Raw genomic sequence first — 20,476 nt, 5'->3', positions numbered from 1 at the left:
AAAGGGGTTGTTTTGTTATTCTTTGTAGGGGTGTGGTCAGAGAGTGGATGTTAACTGGTATAAATGCAACACAGGTAATTTACATAAGTGAAAATGGTTTAAAATAAATACGTCATTCTCTCTATTCCTTTCATCTTCAAATACAATTATTGTATTTCAGATGGAACATGGCATTGTGGAGATGCCCTACAATCACTAAGACAGGAGGAATTTAGTTATTTGAGCATCTTTATTGAGATAAAATCAACAGCACATTAAGCATGCAAGGTGAACAGAACTTTACATACAGTTGAGCAAAGGACAGAATGAACAAATTGAGTATTGTATTGGCATTGTGTGTGGATATCTTAAACATGGTTCACCCCACCCCCCCTCATGGTGATTATGCTTTTCTTTTTACACAGATTTCTAGAATCATTCAATATTTAAATATTAAATATGTATTTATTTGCCTATAAGAACTATAGCAAATGTGGTGAAAGTTGAAAGTACACACAAAACACTCCATTTTGCACAATTCTCTGAAGGTTACAATAAGTTTCAGTTTATTATTGAACATATGAAATATTCCACATATAGTATTTATGAGCAAAGGGAAAATCCGGTTGAAACTTCATATAAATGATAACTGCAAAAGCATCCATTCTGATCATGAATAAAATGATAATAAAATAAAAGTCTGCATTGGATCGGTATATGGTGCTTAATAGGAACGGATGGCGGGAGGGATAGCAGCACAGTCCTCTGCATCCAGTGAGTTATCAATAACAGGTCTGTATGTCAGAGTTACCTGTAACAAAAGCACAGAAGGGAGAAATGAGTGAGTGATGGCCAATGTACATTGGCATGTACCTAGACTCCGCTATCATTGTGCTGTTAAGCATGAACGTATGTTACAATTAGGCTTGAGGGATATACCGTATACAAACGTATGCTTTTGATTGGGGACTGGATGAGGTGCTACGCCACTGCTTAGAACTAACTATAAAGTTGTTATAACTAACTATAAAGTTGTTATAACTAACTATAAAGTTGAATCTAACTACAGTGGCATGTACATAAGGACATAGATGCCAAGGGACGCCAGGCCCCCCCCCCCAAAAAAAAAATTTGGCCAAATAATAATAAATATACATAAAGAAACCTTTCGTCTGAGTTTCCTAATTTTTCCTTCAATTAGCAAAGGGCTGAATGTATCATCTCACTGACCCGGTCTCTGTATGTGTAGACCATTTATCCGATGCTGTCTGACCAACAAAAAAATGTAATTGCCGCCCGTAGCATTGAATGCAAGCAAAGCCAGCGAGCATTTGGCATCCCTTGCTGAAAATGTTTTATACAATAACCAAATCAGCGTTGAGGTAAACGGAGTGAGCTCAGCTATAAATGGTCCTGGCCCAGTGTCAAGGGAAGACAGTTTGGATTTGGCTTCAGACCAATCACACCAAGCCAAACGTCATTGACAGAAAACTTGAATTGTTGCATCTCGTTGTGTGGTTGTCCTCCGGTGGGCTAAAATGGTCCCTTTCCTAAATTAGCCATGGATGGCGATAGGGACATGTGGTTTTACTTAATTATCTGTACTGGCCAATGATTAGAACGGCGATTCTGATCTAACCCTAAATTCATACATTGTGTCTCTGGCCTGAGAGGATGCAAGTTCAATATGTAGCTAGAAGTAGTAGGCTAATGTTAAAACTAGCTCGGTAATCGTTACCCATGAAATCAAGTTGGGCTAGCAAGCAAGTATTTTAGCCAGGTAGCCTAGGACAAAAAAAAAAAGGTGTAGAGTCATAGACCACGTCGCTAACATGAAAGAGAATGGCATTGTCGTTTCTCTACAAGTAGGGTGAATCAACATGTTTTTCTACTTACACCCACACACACAGAAATCAGCGCCATGGATAGCCATATTTCACCTCCGTTGATTGGACTAAATTGTTTTTGTAATCTTTTAGTTGTCACTATTAGACTAAAACAGAGGTGATTTGATGATGTTGAAGTTGAAATGGTTCTCGAGTAGTGGAGGCAGCTCACGTTTCCTATTGGGCTTGCGGCAACTGTGGTTCTAAATCTGTGGTTCTAAATCTGTGGTTCTAAATCAATAATTGTGAAAATGTCGGCAACATGTAGGTCATTTAACTGTTTGTTACATGCAATGTGTTTTCTCGACTTCACCGGACAGATGCTGCTCTCTAGTTTTGTGATGAAACAAATGGTTGACTTTATATCACAGTGTCAAGGCATATGAACTAACAGGTTATAGAGCAACAATTATCACAACACATAGGTTGTAATATGGCTTTTTCCCCACTGGCTTGGCTTCCCCAGTTATACCACCCAACCCTAGTTACAATTAATCCTGTCATTTATATTTAGAAAAATGAAGTTAAAGCAGGGTAGCCTAGTGGTTAGAGTGGGGGCGGCAGGGTAGCCTAGTGGTTAGAGTGTTGGCCTAGTAACCGGAAGGTTGTAAGGTCAAACCCCCGAGCTGACAAGCTACAAATCTGTCGTCCTGCCCCTGAACAGGCAGTTAACCCACTGTTCCTAGGCCGTCATTGAAAATAAGAATTAGTTCTTAACTGACTTGCCTGGTTAAATAAAAGTTAAAATAAAATAAATAAAAATTAGGCATCAATTTGGGTTTACCTTCCCGGTCTTCGGATCCACAGTAGACAGGGTGTGTTTCCTCCAGTGCTCTTCAATGGGCTTCTTGACCTGTCCCGCCAGAGGCTTGGCGTAGTCCAGCTCATCCATACGGTCCTGCAATGTTAAATAGGCATCTTTCAGAATGACACCAGTCTACATACTGTTACAACTACTGCTGGAGAGACTGCACCTATAGTTGTTTTATGGTGGATGTCTACACAAAAGCATTGACTGTCAATATGCATTACTTTATTATGTCCACATCGAGACCCCTACTGTGAAGAAAAACTCACTTTACTAGACACATTCATTGCAGACCAGGCTAGTATAGGAGTGGTTTGTTTCTTCAGTGAATTGTCATTGCAGACCAGGCTAGTATAGGAGTGGTTTGTGTCTTCAGTTCTTACCTTGAAGTCCTCTCTGGAGTGGGCTCCCCTGCTCTCCTGGCGCTGCTCGGCAGAGTTGATGGTCTGCACAGCATTCAGCATAAGGTTCTGCAGCTCCAGGGTCTCCACCAGGTCAGTGTTCCACACAATACCTGAGGGGGAGGGAGACAGAGTGAATACCCGAGGGGGAGGGAGACAGAGTGAATACCTGAGGGGGAGGGAGACAGAGTGAATACCTGAGGGGGAGGGAGACCGAGTGAATACCTGAGGGGGAGGGAGACCGAGTGAATACCTGAGGGGGAGGGAGACCGAGTGAATACCTGAGGGGGAGGGAGACCGAGTGAATACCCGAGGGGGAGGGAGACCGAGTGAATACCTGAGGGGGAGGGAGACCGAGTGAATACCTGAGGGGGAGGGAGACCGAGTGAATACCTGAGGGGGAGGGAGACCGAGTGAAGGAGAGTGCTACAGAACATCTTTACGTGCATGTTTGACGTTTTTACAACCAAGCCCAACAAATGGGACAACAAAGATCGGCCTCTGTTAAAAGGAGCAATTGAAAGTCTATTCTTATCACATCAGCAGACATGCTGACCTCTGTCGAAGGTCTTGATGTCGTCCAGGGTTTGGTAGACGGCGTCCATCTTGTCACATCCCTCCTTCAGGACCTTGCCGGTACGGAACACAGCAGCGTGGTTCTGCATGGTCTGACAGCGGAGAGAGGGACACATGCTTAGAGAAGACGTGACGGTACTGTACAAGTCCTCATTAAAGCCCATTACCTGTACTTTTGACAAACATCCAAGGTCAATTCCCTATTATGGATGTTAAGACATCCCCGATCCAGTTTTTAGGATCCATACCTTCTGCATGTTCACTCTGATCTCAGAGGTCCTCATGTTGCCATCAGCAAACCTCAGCTTGTCCAGGTTGGCCACAGACTCCTCTCCTGCGTTGGGCTTCAGGGGGGAGAGCTTCTCTCCTTCAGAACCATCACATTGCCAGGATTGTAAACATGTATTTAACTATTTAGAAATCTGTTAGTCATCCAGGTTAGTCCCATTGAGATAATTTTTCAAGGGAGTCTTAGCATTCACATTGAAAAGGCTGTGGGACAATCCATTAATGCATGTGATTTTTGTCCTGAGGGCAAAGGTTTGAAAAAAAAACCCAGAGAGTATGAAGTGGTTACCTGGAGTGCAGATGTCAGCGATTGTGTGAGCGCAAGCGCGTCCAAACACCACCAGATCCAGCAGGGAGTTGGCTCCCAGACGGTTGGCACCGTGGACACTGGCACAGGCGGCCTCGCCACAGGCAAACAGCCCTGGCACCACCTTATCACCCTCTTCGGTTGTGTGGGTGATGACCTGTGGGAGAACAGGACAGTAAATAATTATATAATAAAAAGGTTTAATGTAATCAAACCTAGGGGAGACCCAGTTAAGACTCGACACAGAGCTCTCATTGTATCCGTCTACTTATTTTAGAGTTATTCAACAGCACTTTTAAAAATATGCAGATCTAGTGCATTTATTTGGTTATGGGTACTGCTAGTTACCTGTCCCCTGTAGTTGGTGGGGATTCCTCCCATGTTGTAGTGTACAGTGGGCAGGACGGGGATGGGCTCTTTGGTGACGTCCACGCCGGCGAAGATCATGGCGGTCTCAGAGATGCCGGGTAGACGAGTGGCCAGCTGCTGTGGGGGGAGATGGTGCAGCTGCAGGTATGCATGGTCCTTCTCTGGGCCACATCCCCTAGGGACACATATACAGGGCTGTTAGCATGACAGGTTCACGTGGGGTTTCTCTGGGTCACTCAGATACAGGGCTGTTGGCATGACAGGTTCACGCGGGGTTTCTCTGGGTCACTCAGATACAGGGCTGTTGGCATGACAGGTTCACGCTGGGTTTCTCTGGGTCACTCAGATACAGGGCTGTTGGCATGACAGGTTCACGCAGGGTTTCTCTGGGTCACTCAGATACAGGGCTGTTGGCATGACAGGTTCACGCGGGGTTTCTCTGGGTCACTCAGATACAGGGCTGTTGGCATGACAGGTTCACGCAGGGTTTCTCTGGGTCACTCAGATACAGGGCTGTTGGCATGACAGTAGTCTTTCACAACTGAAACTCATAGCAAGGTGGGGTCATCCCCATTAGAATTTGGAAGTTATGGGTAGATTACAAATTAATTCCATTTCCTGTTTCCAAATTAAAGTGCATTTCTTGCAGCTCGATTTTAGTTTACCAAAGCATTTGAAATGGATCTAGATTGACTATTTGAAACCATTTGACTGGTTATTTTAAAACCGTGTATGCTGATATCAAATCACTGGTCTGACAGCCATGAAGCATGCAGCATCCCACATACAGTGCCTTCAGAAAGTATTCATACCCCTTGACTTAATCCACATTTTGTTGTGTTACAGCCTGAATTCAAAAATGTATAAACATTTTAAAAAACATCACCCATCTACACACAATATCCCATAATGACAAAGCGAACACATCTTTAGATTTTTTTGCTAATTTATTCCAAATGAAATACAGATGTCTAATGTAAGTGTTAACACCCAATACGTTAGAATCATCTTTGCCAGTGATTACAGCTGTGAGTCTTTCTGTGTAAGACTTTCCACACCTGGATTGTATAATATTAGCATATTCTTCTTCTAAATAATTCTTCAAGCTCTGTCAATTTGGTTGTTGATCATTGCTAGACAACCATTTTCAAGTCTTGCCATAGATTTTCAAGCCGATTTAAGTCTAAACTGTAACTAGGCCACTCAGGAACGTTCCATGTCGTCTTGGTAAGCAACTCCAGTGTATATTTGGCTTTGTGTTTTAGGTTATTGTCCTGCTGAAAGGTGAATTTGTCTACCAGTATCTGTGTGAAAGCAGACAACCAGGTTTTTAACCTGTGCTTAGCTCTATTCTATCTTTTTATCATTAAAAAAAACTCCCTAGTCCTTGCCAATTGACAAGCATACCCATAACATGATGCAGCCACTACTATGCTTAGAAATATGAAGAGTGGTATTCAGTGTTGTGTTTGCCCTAAACATAATGCTTTGTATTTAGGACATAAAGCTAATTTCTTTGCCACATTTTTGTGCAGTTTTACTTTAGTGCCTTATTGCCACCATGATGCATGCTTTGGAACAGTTGTATTCTGTACAGGCTTCCTTCTTTTCACTCTGTCATTTAGGTTAGTATTGTGGAGTAACTACAATGTTGTTGATCTATCCTCAGATTTGGTCTTATCACAGCAATTAAACTCAAAACTGTTTTAAAGTCACCATTGGCCTCATGGTGAAATCCCTGAGCAGTTTCCTTCCTCTCCGGCAAATGAGTTAGGAAGGACGCCTGTATCTTTGTAGTGACTGGGTGTATTGATACACCATCCAAAGTGTAATTAATAACTTCACCATGTTCAAAGAGAAATTAAATATCTGCTTTTTATTTATTTATTACCAATCTACCAATAGGTGCCCTTCTTTGCAAGGCATTGGAAAATCTCCCCGGTCTTTGAGATTGAATCTGTGTTTGAAATTCACTGCTCAACTAAGGGACCTCATAGATAATTGTATGTGTGGGTTACAGATATGATTAGACACAGTGAGTCAATGCAACTTATTATGAGACTTGTTCAGCAAATTTTTACCCCTGAACTTATTTAGGCTTGCCCTAACAAAGCGGTTGTATACTTTCTGAAGGCACTGTATGTATCAGTTATCCAGTGCAATGATTCTGTGGGTTGCTCAGGGAAGACGGGGCCTTGGCGGTGATCTTACCTGCCCTCTCGAATCTCGATGGTAATGGAGCGGGACACCACGTCTCTGGAGGCCAGGTCCTTGGCGTTAGGAGCGTACCGTTCCATGAAGCGCTCACCCACACTGTTGATGAGGATTCCTCCCTCACCACGGCAACCCTCTGTGATCAGACAGCCGGCTCCATAGATGCCTAGAGGGATAACGTTATATGAAATCAGCACTGAGGGAGGGCATTTCACACCCAATTACATTTATAGTATGATTATGTAGCCACAGTATGTAAAGGGTTAGTCTGCCAGCCCTCTGACTTACATTACCATGTGATTGACTTATCCGATATCAACAATACTATGTTATGAAACACACAGGATTATTCAGCAGTTACAGTTACACAGAAACATTTTCAAGACGACAACTCTGATAGGCCTATTCTGAGCGCTAATCCAGTCTTCTCCAATAAATGTTTTATTTCAAATGTTATTTTTGTCTCATAAGTCCATTCCCTAGCAGACAGGCCTGTATTGCCAATCCGATATGGGACTGACCTGTAGGGTGGAACTGGACAAACTCCAGGTCTTGGCAGGGAAGGCCTGCACGGGTCACCATGGCATTACCGTCTCCTGTGCTGGTGTGGGCTGAGGTGCAGCTGAAGTAGGTACGGCCATAACCACTAGATCGAGCAGAGAGGCAGGAGTAAGAATCAGGGCACAATAGGAGCACTTTAAATTGTCATCAAGGAGGCACCTTCTGTTCAGGTGCGAATTGTTAAAAAGTTTACGTTCTAAACTGGGTATAACTGGTAAAACAAAGCTCACACATCCAAATGAATTGGGTAGCCTAGTGGTTAGAGCATTGGACTAGTAACCGGAAGGTTGCAAGTTCAAACCCCCGAGCTGACAAGATAAAAATCTGTTGTTCTGCCCCTGAACAGGCAGTTAAACCCACTGTTCCTAGGCCGTCATTGAATATAAGAATTTGTTCTTAACTGACTTGCCTAGTTAAATAAAGGTTAAATAAATTAAAAAGTCTTCTAACTATACTTATTCACAACAGAAACACCTGACAGAGACGGATACATACCCTGTGGCGATGACCGTTCTTGGACCTGAATACATACCCTGTGGCGATGACCATGTTTTTAAACCTGAATACATACCCTGTGGCGATGACCGTTCTTGGACCTGAATACATACCCTGTGGCGATGACCGTGTTCTTGGATCTGAATACATACCCTGTGGCGATGACCGTGTTCTTGGATCTGAAGCGGTGGATCGATCCGTCCTCCATACAGAGAGCAATTACTCCCTTGCATTCTCCATCCTCCATCAGCAGGTCCAGGGCAAAGTACTCCACAAAGTAGCTGGTGTCGTACCTCAGAGACTAAAATAGTGAGAAGCATAGAAGAGTGATAGATGACCGACTGGCAAAAACAGGCCAGAATTTGAGATTCTAAAAGCAGTGTGTCAGCAAAAGGGGATTCAGAGGACTGCAAGTGGTGAATTATGAGATTTAGAGTCCAAAGAGTGTGACATACTCGTCCGTAGAGTGTGTGCAGGAGGGAGTGGCCAGTTCTGTCAGCTACGCAGCAACACCGGTGGGCCTGGCCTCCCTTGCCAAACTTCAGACTCTGGCCTCCAAAAGCCCTCTGGTAGATTTTACCATCCTCGGTACGGCTGAAGGGCATGCCAAAGTTCTCCAGCTGGGGACACAAAAAAAAAAGTCAACTCGCTGCTTCACAACAGTTATTTTCATAACAAATAATACATGAATGTTTTAATTTGATCAGCCTATCAGTGTTTGTGTTGATGTTGTGCCAATCCTTTGTGATTAAGGCGATTTCAACTGAATCCCCCCCAAAAGTAGAGGCTACATAATTACACTTGCATTTTAGCTCAATATTGAATTACACAGAATGTATTAAATCAAATTTTTTAAGTCTACAAAAAGGCAGCTATGCAACATTGCAGAACAGATTAAGGGCATTGAAAGGCCACTTCCACTTGTTTGGATACATCAGAAGGTATGAAAAAGGACATCCCATGAAGAGTCCAAGTATGAGGGGCCCTTGAGTTCTACTGCAGCTCTTTTAGAATGGACCCTTCTTCCACCTCCCCTGTTAGCAGGCCCACATTCCCCTGTTAGCAGGCCCACATTCCCCTGTTAGCAGGCCCACATTCCCCTGTTAGCAGGCCCACATTCCCCTGTTAGCAGGCCCACATTCCCCTGTTAGCAGGCCCACATTCCCCTGTTAGCAGGCCCACATTCCCCTGTTAGCAGGCCCACATTCCCCTGTTAGCAGGCCCACATTCCCCTGTTAGCAGGCCCACATTCCCCTGACGGAGCCTTCTTCCATCTCCCCTGTTAGCAGGCCACATTCCCCTGACGGACCCTTCTTCCACCTCCCCTGTTAGCAGGCCACGTTCCCCTGACGGACCCTTCTTCCACCTCCCGTTAGCAGGCCACCTCCCCTGTTAGCAGGCCACATTCCCCTGACGGACCCTTCTTCCACCTCCCCTGTTAGCAGGCCACGTTCCCCTGACGGACCCTTCTTCCACCTCCCCTGTTAGCAGGCCACCTCCCCTGTTAGCAGGCCACGTTCCCCTGACGGACCCTTCTTCCACCTCCCCTGTTAGCAGGCCACCTCCCCTGTTAGCAGGCCACATTCCCCTGACGGACCCTTCTTCCACCTCCCGTTAGCAGGCCACGTTCCCCTGACGGACCCTTCTTCCACCTCCCCTGTTAGCAGGCCACCTCCCCTGTTAGCAGGCCACGTTCCCCTGACGGACCCTTCTTCCACCTCCCCTGTTAGCAGGCCACATTCCACCGATGGACCCTTCTTCCACCTCCCCTGTTAGCAGGCCACATTCCCCTGACGGACCCTTCTTCCACCTCCCCTGTTAGCAGGCCACCTCCCCTGTTAGCAGGCCACGTTCCCCTGACGTACCCTTCTTCCACCTCCCCTGTTAGCAGGCCACGTTCCTCCGATGGACCCTTCTTCCACCTCCCCTGTTAGCAGGCCACATTCCCCCGACGGACCCTTCTTCCACCTCCCCTCTTAGCAGACCACATTCCCCCGACGGACCCTTCTTCCACCTCCCCTGTTAGCAGGCCACATTCCCCCAATGGACCCTTCTTCCACCTCCCCTGTTAGCAGGCCACATTCCCCCGACGGACCCTTCTTCCACCTCCCCTGTTAGCAGGCCACATTCCCCTAATGGACCCTTCTTCCACCTCCCCTGTTAGCAGGCCACATTCCCCCGACGGACCCTTCTTCCACCTCCCCTCTTAGCAGACCACATTCCCCCGACGGACCCTTCTTCCACCTCCCCTGTTAGCAGGCCACATTCCCCCAATGGACCCTTCTTCCACCTCCCCTGTTAGCAGGCCACATTCCCCCGACGGACCCTTCTTCCACCTCCCCTGTTAGCAGGCCACATTCCCCTAATGGACCCTTCTTCCACCTCCCCTGTTAGCAGGCCACATTCCCCCGACGGACCCTTCTTCCACCTCCCTTGTTAGCAGGCCACATTCCCCTAATGGACCCTTCTTCCACCTCCCCTGTTAGCAGGCCACATTCCCCCGACGGACCCTTCTTCCACCTCCCCTGTTAGCAGGCCACATTCCCCTAATGGACCCTTCTTCCACCTCCCCTGTTAGCAGGCCACATTCCCCCGACGGACCCTTCTTCCACCTCCCCTGTTAGCAGGCCACATTCCCCCAATGGACCCTTCTTCCACCTCACCTGTTAGCAGGCCACATTCCCCCGATGGACCCTTCTTCCACCTCCCCTGTTAGCAGGCCACATTCCCCCGACGGACCCTTCTTCCACCTCCCCTGTTAGCAGGCCACATTCCCCCGACGGACCCTTCTTCCACCTCCCCTGTTAGCAGGCCACATTCCCCTGACGGAACCTTCTTCCACCTCCTGTTAGCAGGCCACATTCCCCCGACGGACCCTTCTTCCACCTCCCCTGTTAGCAGGCCACATTCCCCCAATGGACCCTTCTTCCACCTCCCCTTTCAAGAGGCTGTTGGTTAGGTTTCCATACAGGGCAATATTTGCTATAGAAGAACTGTCAGAGGCATAGTTTAATTTAAGTTACTCTGTGTGTGTGTGTGTGTGTGTGTGTGTGTGTGTGTGTGTGTGTGTGTGTGTGTGTGTCACCTCCACCACAGCATGTGGAGCCTGCTCTGTCATGTAGTGGATGGCGTCCTGGTCTCCCAGCCAATCAGATCCCTTCACCGTGTCGTAGAAGTGCCACCTCCAATCATCTCCCTCCATGTTTCCAAGGGCTGCGTTGATCCCACCCTAAATGCAAAAACAACTGTTTAGGACCACTGGGAGAAAGATAAATAATCTTAAAGGAATAATGGGCATTTTGTCAGTGCAGAGAGTGCGTCAACGGCAGTTTCAAAGTGCATGATCAGCATGAACTTTGGACGGCTTTATATCGAGACCGCATGGAGTTAGGCTTAATACAAGTGTAACACATTAAGGTGGCTGATAACGCCACTGCAGTGGGATATGATTCATTCATTGGGACTTTAAAATGGCATTGCTGCCTTCCGTGGACAGAGTGAAAGTGGCCTCATTTTAATGAACAGTTAAAAATGCAACACTACACTTAACTTCTCTAGGGTAGGGGGCAGCATTTGGAATTTTGGATGAAAAGCGTGCCCAAATTAAACTGCCTTCTACTCAGGCCCAGAAGATAGGATATGCATATAATTAGTAGATTTGGATAGAAAACACTAAAGTTTCCAAAACTGTTAAAATAATGTCTGAGTATAACATAACTGATTTGGCAGGCAAAAACCTGAGAAAAATCCATTCAGGAAGTAGGATTTTTTTTTTTTTTTGTAGTTTTCTATTCAAATGCTATTACAGTATCCATTGTCTTACGACTCAAATTGCAGTTCCTATGCCTTCCACTAGATGTCAACAGTATTTAGAAATTGTTTCAGGCTTGTATTCTGAAAAATTAGGGAGTAAGACCAGTCTGAATGAGTGGACCCTGACGTGACACAGAGCGTTTTCATGCTCGCGACCGAGAGAGTGCCTTTCTTGTTTACCTTTTATATTGACGGCGTTATTGTCTAGTTGAAATATTATCGATTATTTAGGCTAAAAACAACCTGAGGATTGAATATAAACATCGTTTGACATGTTTCTATGAACTTTACGGATACAATTTAGATTTTTTTGTCTGTTGTGTCTGTTGTGACTGCGTTTGAGCCTGTGGATTACTGAAGAAAACGCGAACAAAACTGAGGTTTTCGGATATAAAGAGAGACTATCAAACAAAAGGAACATTTATTGAATAAATGAATGTCTTGAGTGCAACCATATGAAGATCATCAAAGGTAAGTGATTACTTTTTATCTCTTTCTGACTTGCGTAACTCTTCTACTTGGCTGGTTACTGTTTGTAATGATTTGTCTGCTGGGCTATGTTCTCAAATAATCCTAAAGGTATGCTTTCGCCGTAAAGCATTTTTTAAATCTGATACCGTGGTTGGATTCACAAGAAGTTCATCTTTAAACCTATGTAAAATAGTTGTATATGTTCTGAATTTTTATAATGAGTATTTCTGTATTTGAATTTGGCGCTCTGCAATCTCACTGGATGTTGGCCAGGTGGGACACTAGCGTAATCACATACCCTAGAGAGGTTAAAAAGGGGACAATCTGTCATATCCCCTCCTGTGACATGGTCACATTCTATTGATTCTTGTAGATATAACTTGACCTACCTGTGCAGCCACCGTGTGTGACCTGGTGGGGAACAGCTTTGTGACACAAGCTGTGTTGAAGCCAGCCTCAGACAGACCGAAAGCAGCACGAAGCCCTGCTCCGCCGGCACCCACTACCACTGCATCAAACTCATGGTCTACCACAGGGTACTGTGTGGACATCTGCAAACAACGACCCACAAAACAAAACAGAGCTGCATTTCAGTGTTTTTCAGGATTCTCTCTAGTTAAGAGTTTTGTTCATACAAATGTATACAAATTGCCTCTACAAGCACTGAGACAAATACAAATTTAAAAAGTCAATATTGTTTGTGCAAAAAAATAAATATAGAATAATTTCATATAGTACTGTCAATGATGAACATGGGAGTTTGCAGACTTACGCCATCTGATACTTTAGAGTTGTTCTTCCCATAGACTGAGAAGTGGAGCTTCCTGGAGCTCTGGGATACTGCCGGAAGCTAAATGGGGAGGGGAGGGGAGGGTAGGTCAATATAGGCCTAAATCATAGGTTATGCTTGGCTATTGATGTAAGTACTCGCTTAAGTAAGTACTTAAGTACTTGCTTAAAAACACTAGGCTAATCCACACAATGGCAATGGCTTTTTTTCCTTCAAGTTAATGTAAACCTTTACTATAGGTTTCTAAAGTTAGTCTAGTTTGCTCACTGTTTTCAAATGCAGCAGAAACCAATCCAGCTGATTGTGACATAAGGTGAGAACAATGCAGCAACAAAGTTGTCTAGTTGTGTGTGTTTAAAAAAAAAAAAAAATAATCACTACACAACATGCATAATAGTGCTTCATAAAAGCATTCCAACCAATATTTCTGAGAGGAGAGATACACATTTGTATCTGTGTAAACACAGACTAATGTGTAGGAGAGTTCGGATTCATTTACATTACGTCGTGACAAATATAGATTTCAAAATCATATAGCTAATTTAGGTAAACGTCTCTGGTGTCGTAGATTATCCTCACTTCCTCCCATCTAAACAAAAAACGTATTTGCTTTTTCTTCCGCAACCAATCTCAAATCCCCTCTTAAAAACACAGCATGCATTCAAAACAGTCGAGGCATTATTTGTGATTAAAATAAATAAATCAGTGACTGACTGTCAACACAAACTCAGCCAACAGTTCGTTTTGCATGGCCCGGTGCCCCGGTGAGTGGAGATTTCTCCTTAGGGCCAATGGAATTGTCGCAAATATCAAAACACCGCCTGCTAGGGGCACCGGGCCATGCTAAACGAATTCGCCCACTGGGAACTAGCCACAGATCTTAAGTAACTTGCCTTGCTTGTGACCTTCAATGCACTGATGTTTATGGCTACCGTAAGAATCAACCCAACCGCAATAATTAAGCAAAATTAAAAGTATATTAAATCAAGTTATTCGTCAGAATCGATTTGCTATGGAAACGTAAAATGACAACATTGAAACTGCGACAGAAACGAAGCTAGCTCCCTCTTCGTATCGTATAGAAAATAATAGCTACAGTAGCTAACGTTAGCTACGTTACGAAACCACAGCAATGGTGAACCATCATTACCGGCTGATGCTGCGAATACCAGCTCATATGAACACATTCACGAAGTCAACATATAAAGTAGGTCATAGTGATATTCTACAGCAAAAGTTTGTTTCCAAATACTTACCGCCTTGGCTGACAGCACCTTTTTGGCGAGGACACGGGAGGCAGTACACACAGCAGCCATGATGGGTACTCGTTTCGTCTGATAAAATCAACGTTACCAAACCCCTCTGACACGTCTTGGGTCCCAGTTTATGCCGGTGCCGGAGTATACCATCTCAAGAGAGGGTTTCATTTCGTCAAGTGAAAAATAAATAATCCTCATTGATGAAATACAGAATGCATTATATAGTCAAGTAATTTATATGTAAAGGTTATCATATTTTACAACCAAAATAATTCGATTTCCGTCATTATATTGACGATATCTAAATTAACTCAATTTTAACTCCCCTCTGCGGATTCTAGGTGGGAAATTACGGAATGTTTATTTTCCTAAGAGAGACGATTGAGGTTCGATTGAAGAGACATTCATGAACATAAAGGTATCTATCTGCAAAGTTATTTAATCCATGCTTTCCTTTTGGTAAATATTTTTTACTAAATTGGTTTGAATGGAATTGAATGCATAATGTATTGAGACAGATTAGCCTTTCCAAAACAAAGCTAGCGGTCAAGATGATGAGGCAAAACCTTCCTTTGCAAAATTGTGTTTGTGTGATCGATATACTTGTTCTGACAGTTATAGCTTGGCAGTCAACCAGTCAACAACTGTGTAGTTTATCTTCAGTAAAGATATGCCCCCTCAATTCTGAATGATGTGGTCATTTTGCACAAATTACCCCATTTGTACGTTAATAAATTGTTTCATGATTGTGTTCTTATAACGTTACCAGAGCAGTTAACTCTATTATGGTGAGCTGCCCATTCACATTAGTCGGATATGGTAACACTCATTGAATTTTCTGTATGCTACCTCTGCAGGCCAGACGAACAACCTGACGCTAAGGATATACTGCTGCTCCCGGAAGAGGCCCAAATCCCTGTCATTCGCATGAAGAGGAGACAGATTCAGAGGCTGCGGATCCGGATACCTTGTGAGAATTTGTCGGTGACTGGGTTATCCGCCTGTAACATCCGGCCTATTGGCCGACATGCAATCACTGGAGAATAAACTGGAAGAGCTCCGTTCAAGACTATCCTACTAACGGGACATTAAAAACTGTAATATCACAGAGTTGTGCCTGAACGACGACATGGATAATATACAGTTGGCTGGGTTTTCCGTGCATCAGCCAGACACAACAGCTACCCTAGGTAAAACAAGGGGTGGTGGTCTGAGTCTATTTGTCAGTAACAGCTGGTGTGCGATCTCTAATATTAAGGAAGTCTCAGCCCGGAGTGGCGGCAATGGGTACAAGTGGAATTACACCCTACTAATGCCCATGATTGACCTACCTGCCTTCCGTAAGTACTGTATTACATATGCACAAGCTGCATGCTCAAGGACCTCTGCAGGAGCACAGAGCAGCTTGTCTGTTGACTAGATATAAGTTAATTACGTGTAACGTTGCTGACTCAACCTTACGGCCACTGTGCTCAGTTTACAGACATCCATTTTAGGCCAATGAATATGTACTGTGCTGTTGATGTCTTATTAAATGCATTAACTATCTCAATGCATTTCCTGCAATCCAAGATTGGCATGTCAGATGACAAATGTTCCTTACTCTCATTTGGTAAGATACGGTCTGAACAAGTGGCAACATTCCATAACTTGTAAGGCATGGGTAACAGACAACAAGCTAAATGTGTCCATCTTTCAGAGTTGATCTGTTCCAGGGAGTCACAGAGGGAGGTCCGACAAGTGCTTTCAGGCTATCCGGGATGACATTGAGCTGAAGTACAAGGAGACACTGAGAGAGAACCGACAGAAGGCGGTCCACCTGGAGAAGGAGAAGGACCGCGTGCAGGGCTACCGCCAGGCCATAGCCTCCCAGAGCCAGCAGCTGATGGAGGAATGCAGGAGGCTTAGCCAGGAGCAGGAATCCCTAACTGGGGAGAAGAGCCAGCGCTATGGCCCTCTTCCACATGGCTCTGGAGAGGGAGAGAGAGTGGCACTGAGGGGCTGTGGCTGCTCTGAGGGAGGTGAAGGAGGATCTGGTGAAGAGACAGGAGGCCTTCTACAGCATCCTGGTGTCCTGGGAGAAGAGGCTGGAAATGGAGATGGACGTGCTGGTAGGGAACAGGCTCTCGCCCAGCTGGACATGGAGGCCGGCTTTAAGGACATCTTTAAAAATGACCTCCATTGTGCACAGTCCCTGAACATGGACAAGCGTAAGAACGATAGCTCAGATACTGGCAGCTGCAGGTTACACTACAGAAGCACAGGAGAGCAGAGGCCACATTGTTGGAAACACAGTCTAGCAATCTATGATGTATCTGGGATTATGCTTCAAACTGATATTTATTAATGATGTGTAATAGGTCAAATGAGGAAGGGGGAAAAATTGAAATGAGGACAGAAAATCCCTGTTGTTGAATTCCAAAATGTGTATAGGGCAGTCTGAAATTCACCATTCTTTAGCTGGACAATATGGTAAACCCTGTAAAGCACATATTGAATCTAAAATGGTATTTGCATGACCAATAGAATCCTATCATGTACTGCCTTTTTCCATCTTATATCTCAAATCTGTATGTTTATGGGTTACGCAAAATAAAGTACCAGACTGACACTGTATATCAGTTTATTTACATTTTTATTTTATTCATATTTTTGTTGTTATGAAAACAAATAGAAAAACAGAAATATACATACAAGAGTACATAAACCTAACAGACAGGGAGTGGTATTACATATCAAGATACATTTTCAATTTGTCTAAAAGTTTTATGGTACGTAGTTGCTTTTTTTGTTTTTACACTTCCTGATCATTTCAAAATAATATTTCAGTTCTTAAACAATGCGAAGAGGGGATTTTCTCTGCCCACTTTATGAATAAAGAATCTGCCATGAAAACCTTTAAAAAGATGAACAATGAAAGTTAAATCAGGGTCCTTTGGATCAAAATAAAACACAATATCAGAGTCTCTTAGATTAACATTCATAGTCATTTCTTTTCAAATAAAATCTTCTCACAAACACTTTTAAGATCTTCTGACATAAGAACAGTCCCAAAATAAGTGGTCAAAGAGTCTTTGGGTCACAACCACAAAATACACATTTGTTATCAATAGCTATTTTGATTCTGTGTATAATAAAGGTCTTTACAGGGTCGATTCTATGAATGAGTTGGTATGATACTTCTTTCACCTCATTAGAAAAACAATATTTGCCAGACAACAACAAGACTTTGTTGCAGTTCCAGTCCACTTGTCCTAGGGCTGCATTCCAGTATATTCTAGTAGAGGGAATAGTAGGCCGTCATTGTAAATAGTAATTTGTTCTTAACTGACTTGCCTAGTTAAATAAAGGTTCAATTATTATTATTTTTTTACATCTTGATATAGCAGTGTATGTATGTGTTTGTTTAGTCATTTCACCAGTAGGTGTCAGTGTTGTATTATTTGCTGGAGAGGATACAAACGGTCCCAAAATGTTTAATCTTGAAACAATGAGGAGAGAAAATGGCAGCCTCGTGACAAAATAGACACCCAAAAGGAAAAAGATGGCGGAAGTGGATGCTGAGTTCGAATCAAGCCAATATGCCATAGAAGAAGAAGAGGAAGGTAGGGTGGTATGATGCAGGATTATTATGATGAAGATAATGACACCAGATTACATATCTCTTGGAGTATATTTGTTTCATAGCAATGATGGAATTCGTATAGGCCTATAGTACTTTCGTTGTCTATTGGTTTTAATGTTTACAGATCCGGAGTTGCTGATGGAATCGCTGATGACAGTTCAGATTAAGAGCCAGCTCTTAAAACCAGGAAAACAACAATGGATGAGCTCCTTAAAGACTGAAGAAACTTCTGGATAGGATCCTTCATCTCAATTTCTGCCTAAAATGTTATACCTAAATCTAACTGCCTGTAGCTCAGGACCTGAAGCAAGGATATGCATTTTCCTGTTACTATTTGAAAGGAAACACTTTGATGTTTGTGAAGATGTGAAATGAATGTAGGAGAATATAACACATCAGATCTGGAAAAGGATAAAACCAACAGGAAAAACATGCGTTTTCTATTTGTATTTTTGTTGCATCATCTTTGAAATGCAACAGAAAAACCATACATTGAGACAGGAAGCTGCGGATAATTTAGATGTTGTCCACAACAGGGCAATTGTGTGTGTGTATAGTTTCAAACGGATACATTTAAGAATGAGAGAGATACATAATATTTGGTATGAAGTCTACCAGCTGTCCCTCACGAGTTTGCCCAAATGTACCCAAGTGGCCTCCAAGTGGCCGAATTGGTCAATTTCAACATTTTCAAGTACATAGCTAGAGAGAACATACAAACATGCTATGGTAATAAACAATTTAAGTTTACACACAAAGATGAAGGGGGCTTTAATTTCAAGTCATGTCCAGCTGAGGTCCTGACTGCCTTTTAGGTCTAAATGTTGGTGGACGTGGCTCCACATCCTCAAGCACAGTGTGCCAACGGTCCTCTCCCTCAGTGGTAGATGTCGCTGGTGCACTGGGCCTCCTCCACTTCTGGGCTGGTCTCTTCACACCTCGATGGCTGGGCGGGGGTGGGTGTGGAGTCAGAGACAGCAGCAGCGGTCAGACTGGAGGAACCAGTTCCTACGTTTGAATGAGTGAGGGGATGGAGGACTTGAATGTGGTCTCTTTGTTGTTGGCTCCCAGAGGTCGTCTGAGTCAAAGTCTCTACCACTATTGAGGATTTTTTTGAAATCAGTTAGAAGCTAAGTTTACTATTACTTATTTTATTTAACATTTATTTTCGCAAGGGGGTGAGCTCTGCATCAATACTTTTACTGATGCATCAAATACTGTACATAAAAACACAGCACACATCTATAAACATGTATATTATATAGAGTATGGGGAACACAATCACTATAATGAAATATGTGGCAATAAGACACTCAAAAACCACATCCACCGCATGTCATAGACAAACATAACATACACATAGGCTATGCTAATACATTGTATGCCTCAGGTCTATATATACAGTCAGGTCCATAAATATTTGGACATTGACCAAGTTAGTATTATTTTAGCTGTCTCCCACCGCATATTGCAGTTGAAATTAAACAATGACGATGCGCTGAAGGTGCAGACTTTCAGCTTTAATTTGAGGGTACTTACATCCAAATTGGGGGGACGGTGTAGGAATTACAGCACTTTTTATATGTCCCCCCTTTTTAAGGGACCAAAAGTAATTGGATAACTGTCTGCTCAGCTGTTCCATGGTCAGGTGTGTTATTCCCTCATTAGTTCATTTACACGTAAGCAGATAAAAGGTCTAGAGATGAATTTCAAGTGTATCATTTGCATTTGGAATCTGTTGCTGTTAACCCTCAATATGAAGTCAGAAAGAGCTGTCACTGCCAATGAAGCAAGCTGTCATTAGGCTGACAAATCAAAACAAACCCATCAGACTGATAGCTAAAATATTAGGTGTGGCTAAATCAACTATTTGGTACATTCTTAAAAAGAAAGAACGCACTGGTGAGCTCAGGAACATCAAAAGGCCCGGAAGACCACGGAAAGCAACTGTGGTGGATGACAGAATCATTCTTTCCCTGGTGAATAAAAACCCATTTACAACAGTTGTCCAGATCAAGAATGCCCCCCAGGAGGTAGGTGTCTCTGTGTCAAACTAAATACATACAGCTATATTTTTACAAGATGTAAAACATTGGGAAGCCTCAAAAACAGGAAGACCATATTGGAGTTTGCCGAAAAACATCTAAAAATGCCTGTGTAGTTCTGGATTAACATCCAATGGGCAGAAATTGATATTTACATTATGACAGAACAGCTAAATCTACTGCCTCAATTAAAATACGAAAGACCAGCTAGATCTACTGTCTCTATTATATTATGACAGACCAGCTAGATCTACTGTCTCTATTATATTATCACAGACCAGCTAGATCTACAGTCTCTAATATATTATGACAGACCAGCTAGATCTACTGCCTCTTTTATATTATGACAGACCAGCTAGATCTACAGTCTCTAATATATTATGATAGACCTGCAAGATCTACAGTCTCTATTATATTATGACAGACCAGCTAGATCTACAGTCTCTAATATATTATGATAGACCTGCAAGATCTACAGTCTCTATTATATTATGACAGACCAGCTAGATCTACAGTCTCTAATATATTATGATAGACCTGCAAGATCTACAGTCTCTATTATATTATGACAGACCAGCTAGATCTACAG

The 20,476-nt window shown here is 43.4% G+C and overlaps 1 protein-coding gene and 1 pseudogene across 2 annotated transcripts; one reads left to right on the top strand and one right to left on the bottom strand.

Annotated features, from left to right (window-relative positions):
- Positions 1-214: 214 nt before the first annotated feature.
- Positions 215-14,370, bottom strand: LOC109907164 (succinate dehydrogenase [ubiquinone] flavoprotein subunit, mitochondrial). Of its 2 annotated transcripts, none has more exons than XM_020504973.2 (15): positions 14,215-14,370; positions 12,941-13,018; positions 12,558-12,719; positions 10,970-11,113; positions 8,340-8,504; positions 8,037-8,185; positions 7,350-7,474; positions 6,826-6,994; positions 4,594-4,789; positions 4,228-4,402; positions 3,899-4,017; positions 3,631-3,742; positions 3,057-3,187; positions 2,650-2,763; positions 215-790 (listed from the first exon to the last, which is right to left on the bottom strand). In XM_020504973.2, the coding sequence occupies exons 1-15, from the start codon at positions 14,272-14,274 to the stop codon at positions 704-706; spliced, it is 1,986 nt and encodes a 661-aa protein (XP_020360562.2). In that variant the 5' UTR covers positions 14,275-14,370; the 3' UTR covers positions 215-703. The 2 variants fall into 2 exon arrangements, with proteins under 2 accessions (XP_020360562.2, XP_031650951.1); XM_031795091.1 differs by having other exon boundaries at positions 7,998-8,185; positions 14,215-14,346.
- A 1,552-nt stretch (positions 14,371-15,922) lies between these two features.
- On the top strand, positions 15,923-16,833 carry LOC109907163 (coiled-coil domain-containing protein 127-like; annotated as a pseudogene).
- Positions 16,834-20,476: the final 3,643 nt, after the last annotated feature.

This window comes from Oncorhynchus kisutch, linkage group LG17 (genome assembly GCF_002021735.2).
Source record: "Oncorhynchus kisutch isolate 150728-3 linkage group LG17, Okis_V2, whole genome shotgun sequence".
In the NCBI taxonomy this organism is placed as follows: Eukaryota; Metazoa; Chordata; class Actinopteri; order Salmoniformes; family Salmonidae; genus Oncorhynchus; species Oncorhynchus kisutch.
Note: the sequence above shows the minus strand (reverse complement) of the source record. Positions and strands in the feature narration are given on the sequence as shown.

Excerpts from the sequence above, each read along its gene's own strand:
- LOC109907164 (XM_031795091.1), bottom strand. The coding sequence starts at position 14,274 with ATGGCTGCTGTGTGTACTGCCTCCCGTGTCCTCGCCAAAAAGGTGCTG. Across the intron at positions 7,475-7,997 it reads AACACGGTCATCGCCACAGG|TGGTTATGGCCGTACCTACT; the intron begins GTATGTATTCAG and ends TGCTCGATCTAG. Across the intron at positions 4,403-4,593 it reads CCACCAACTACAGGGGACAG|GTCATCACCCACACAACCGA; the intron begins GTAACTAGCAGT and ends GTTCTCCCACAG.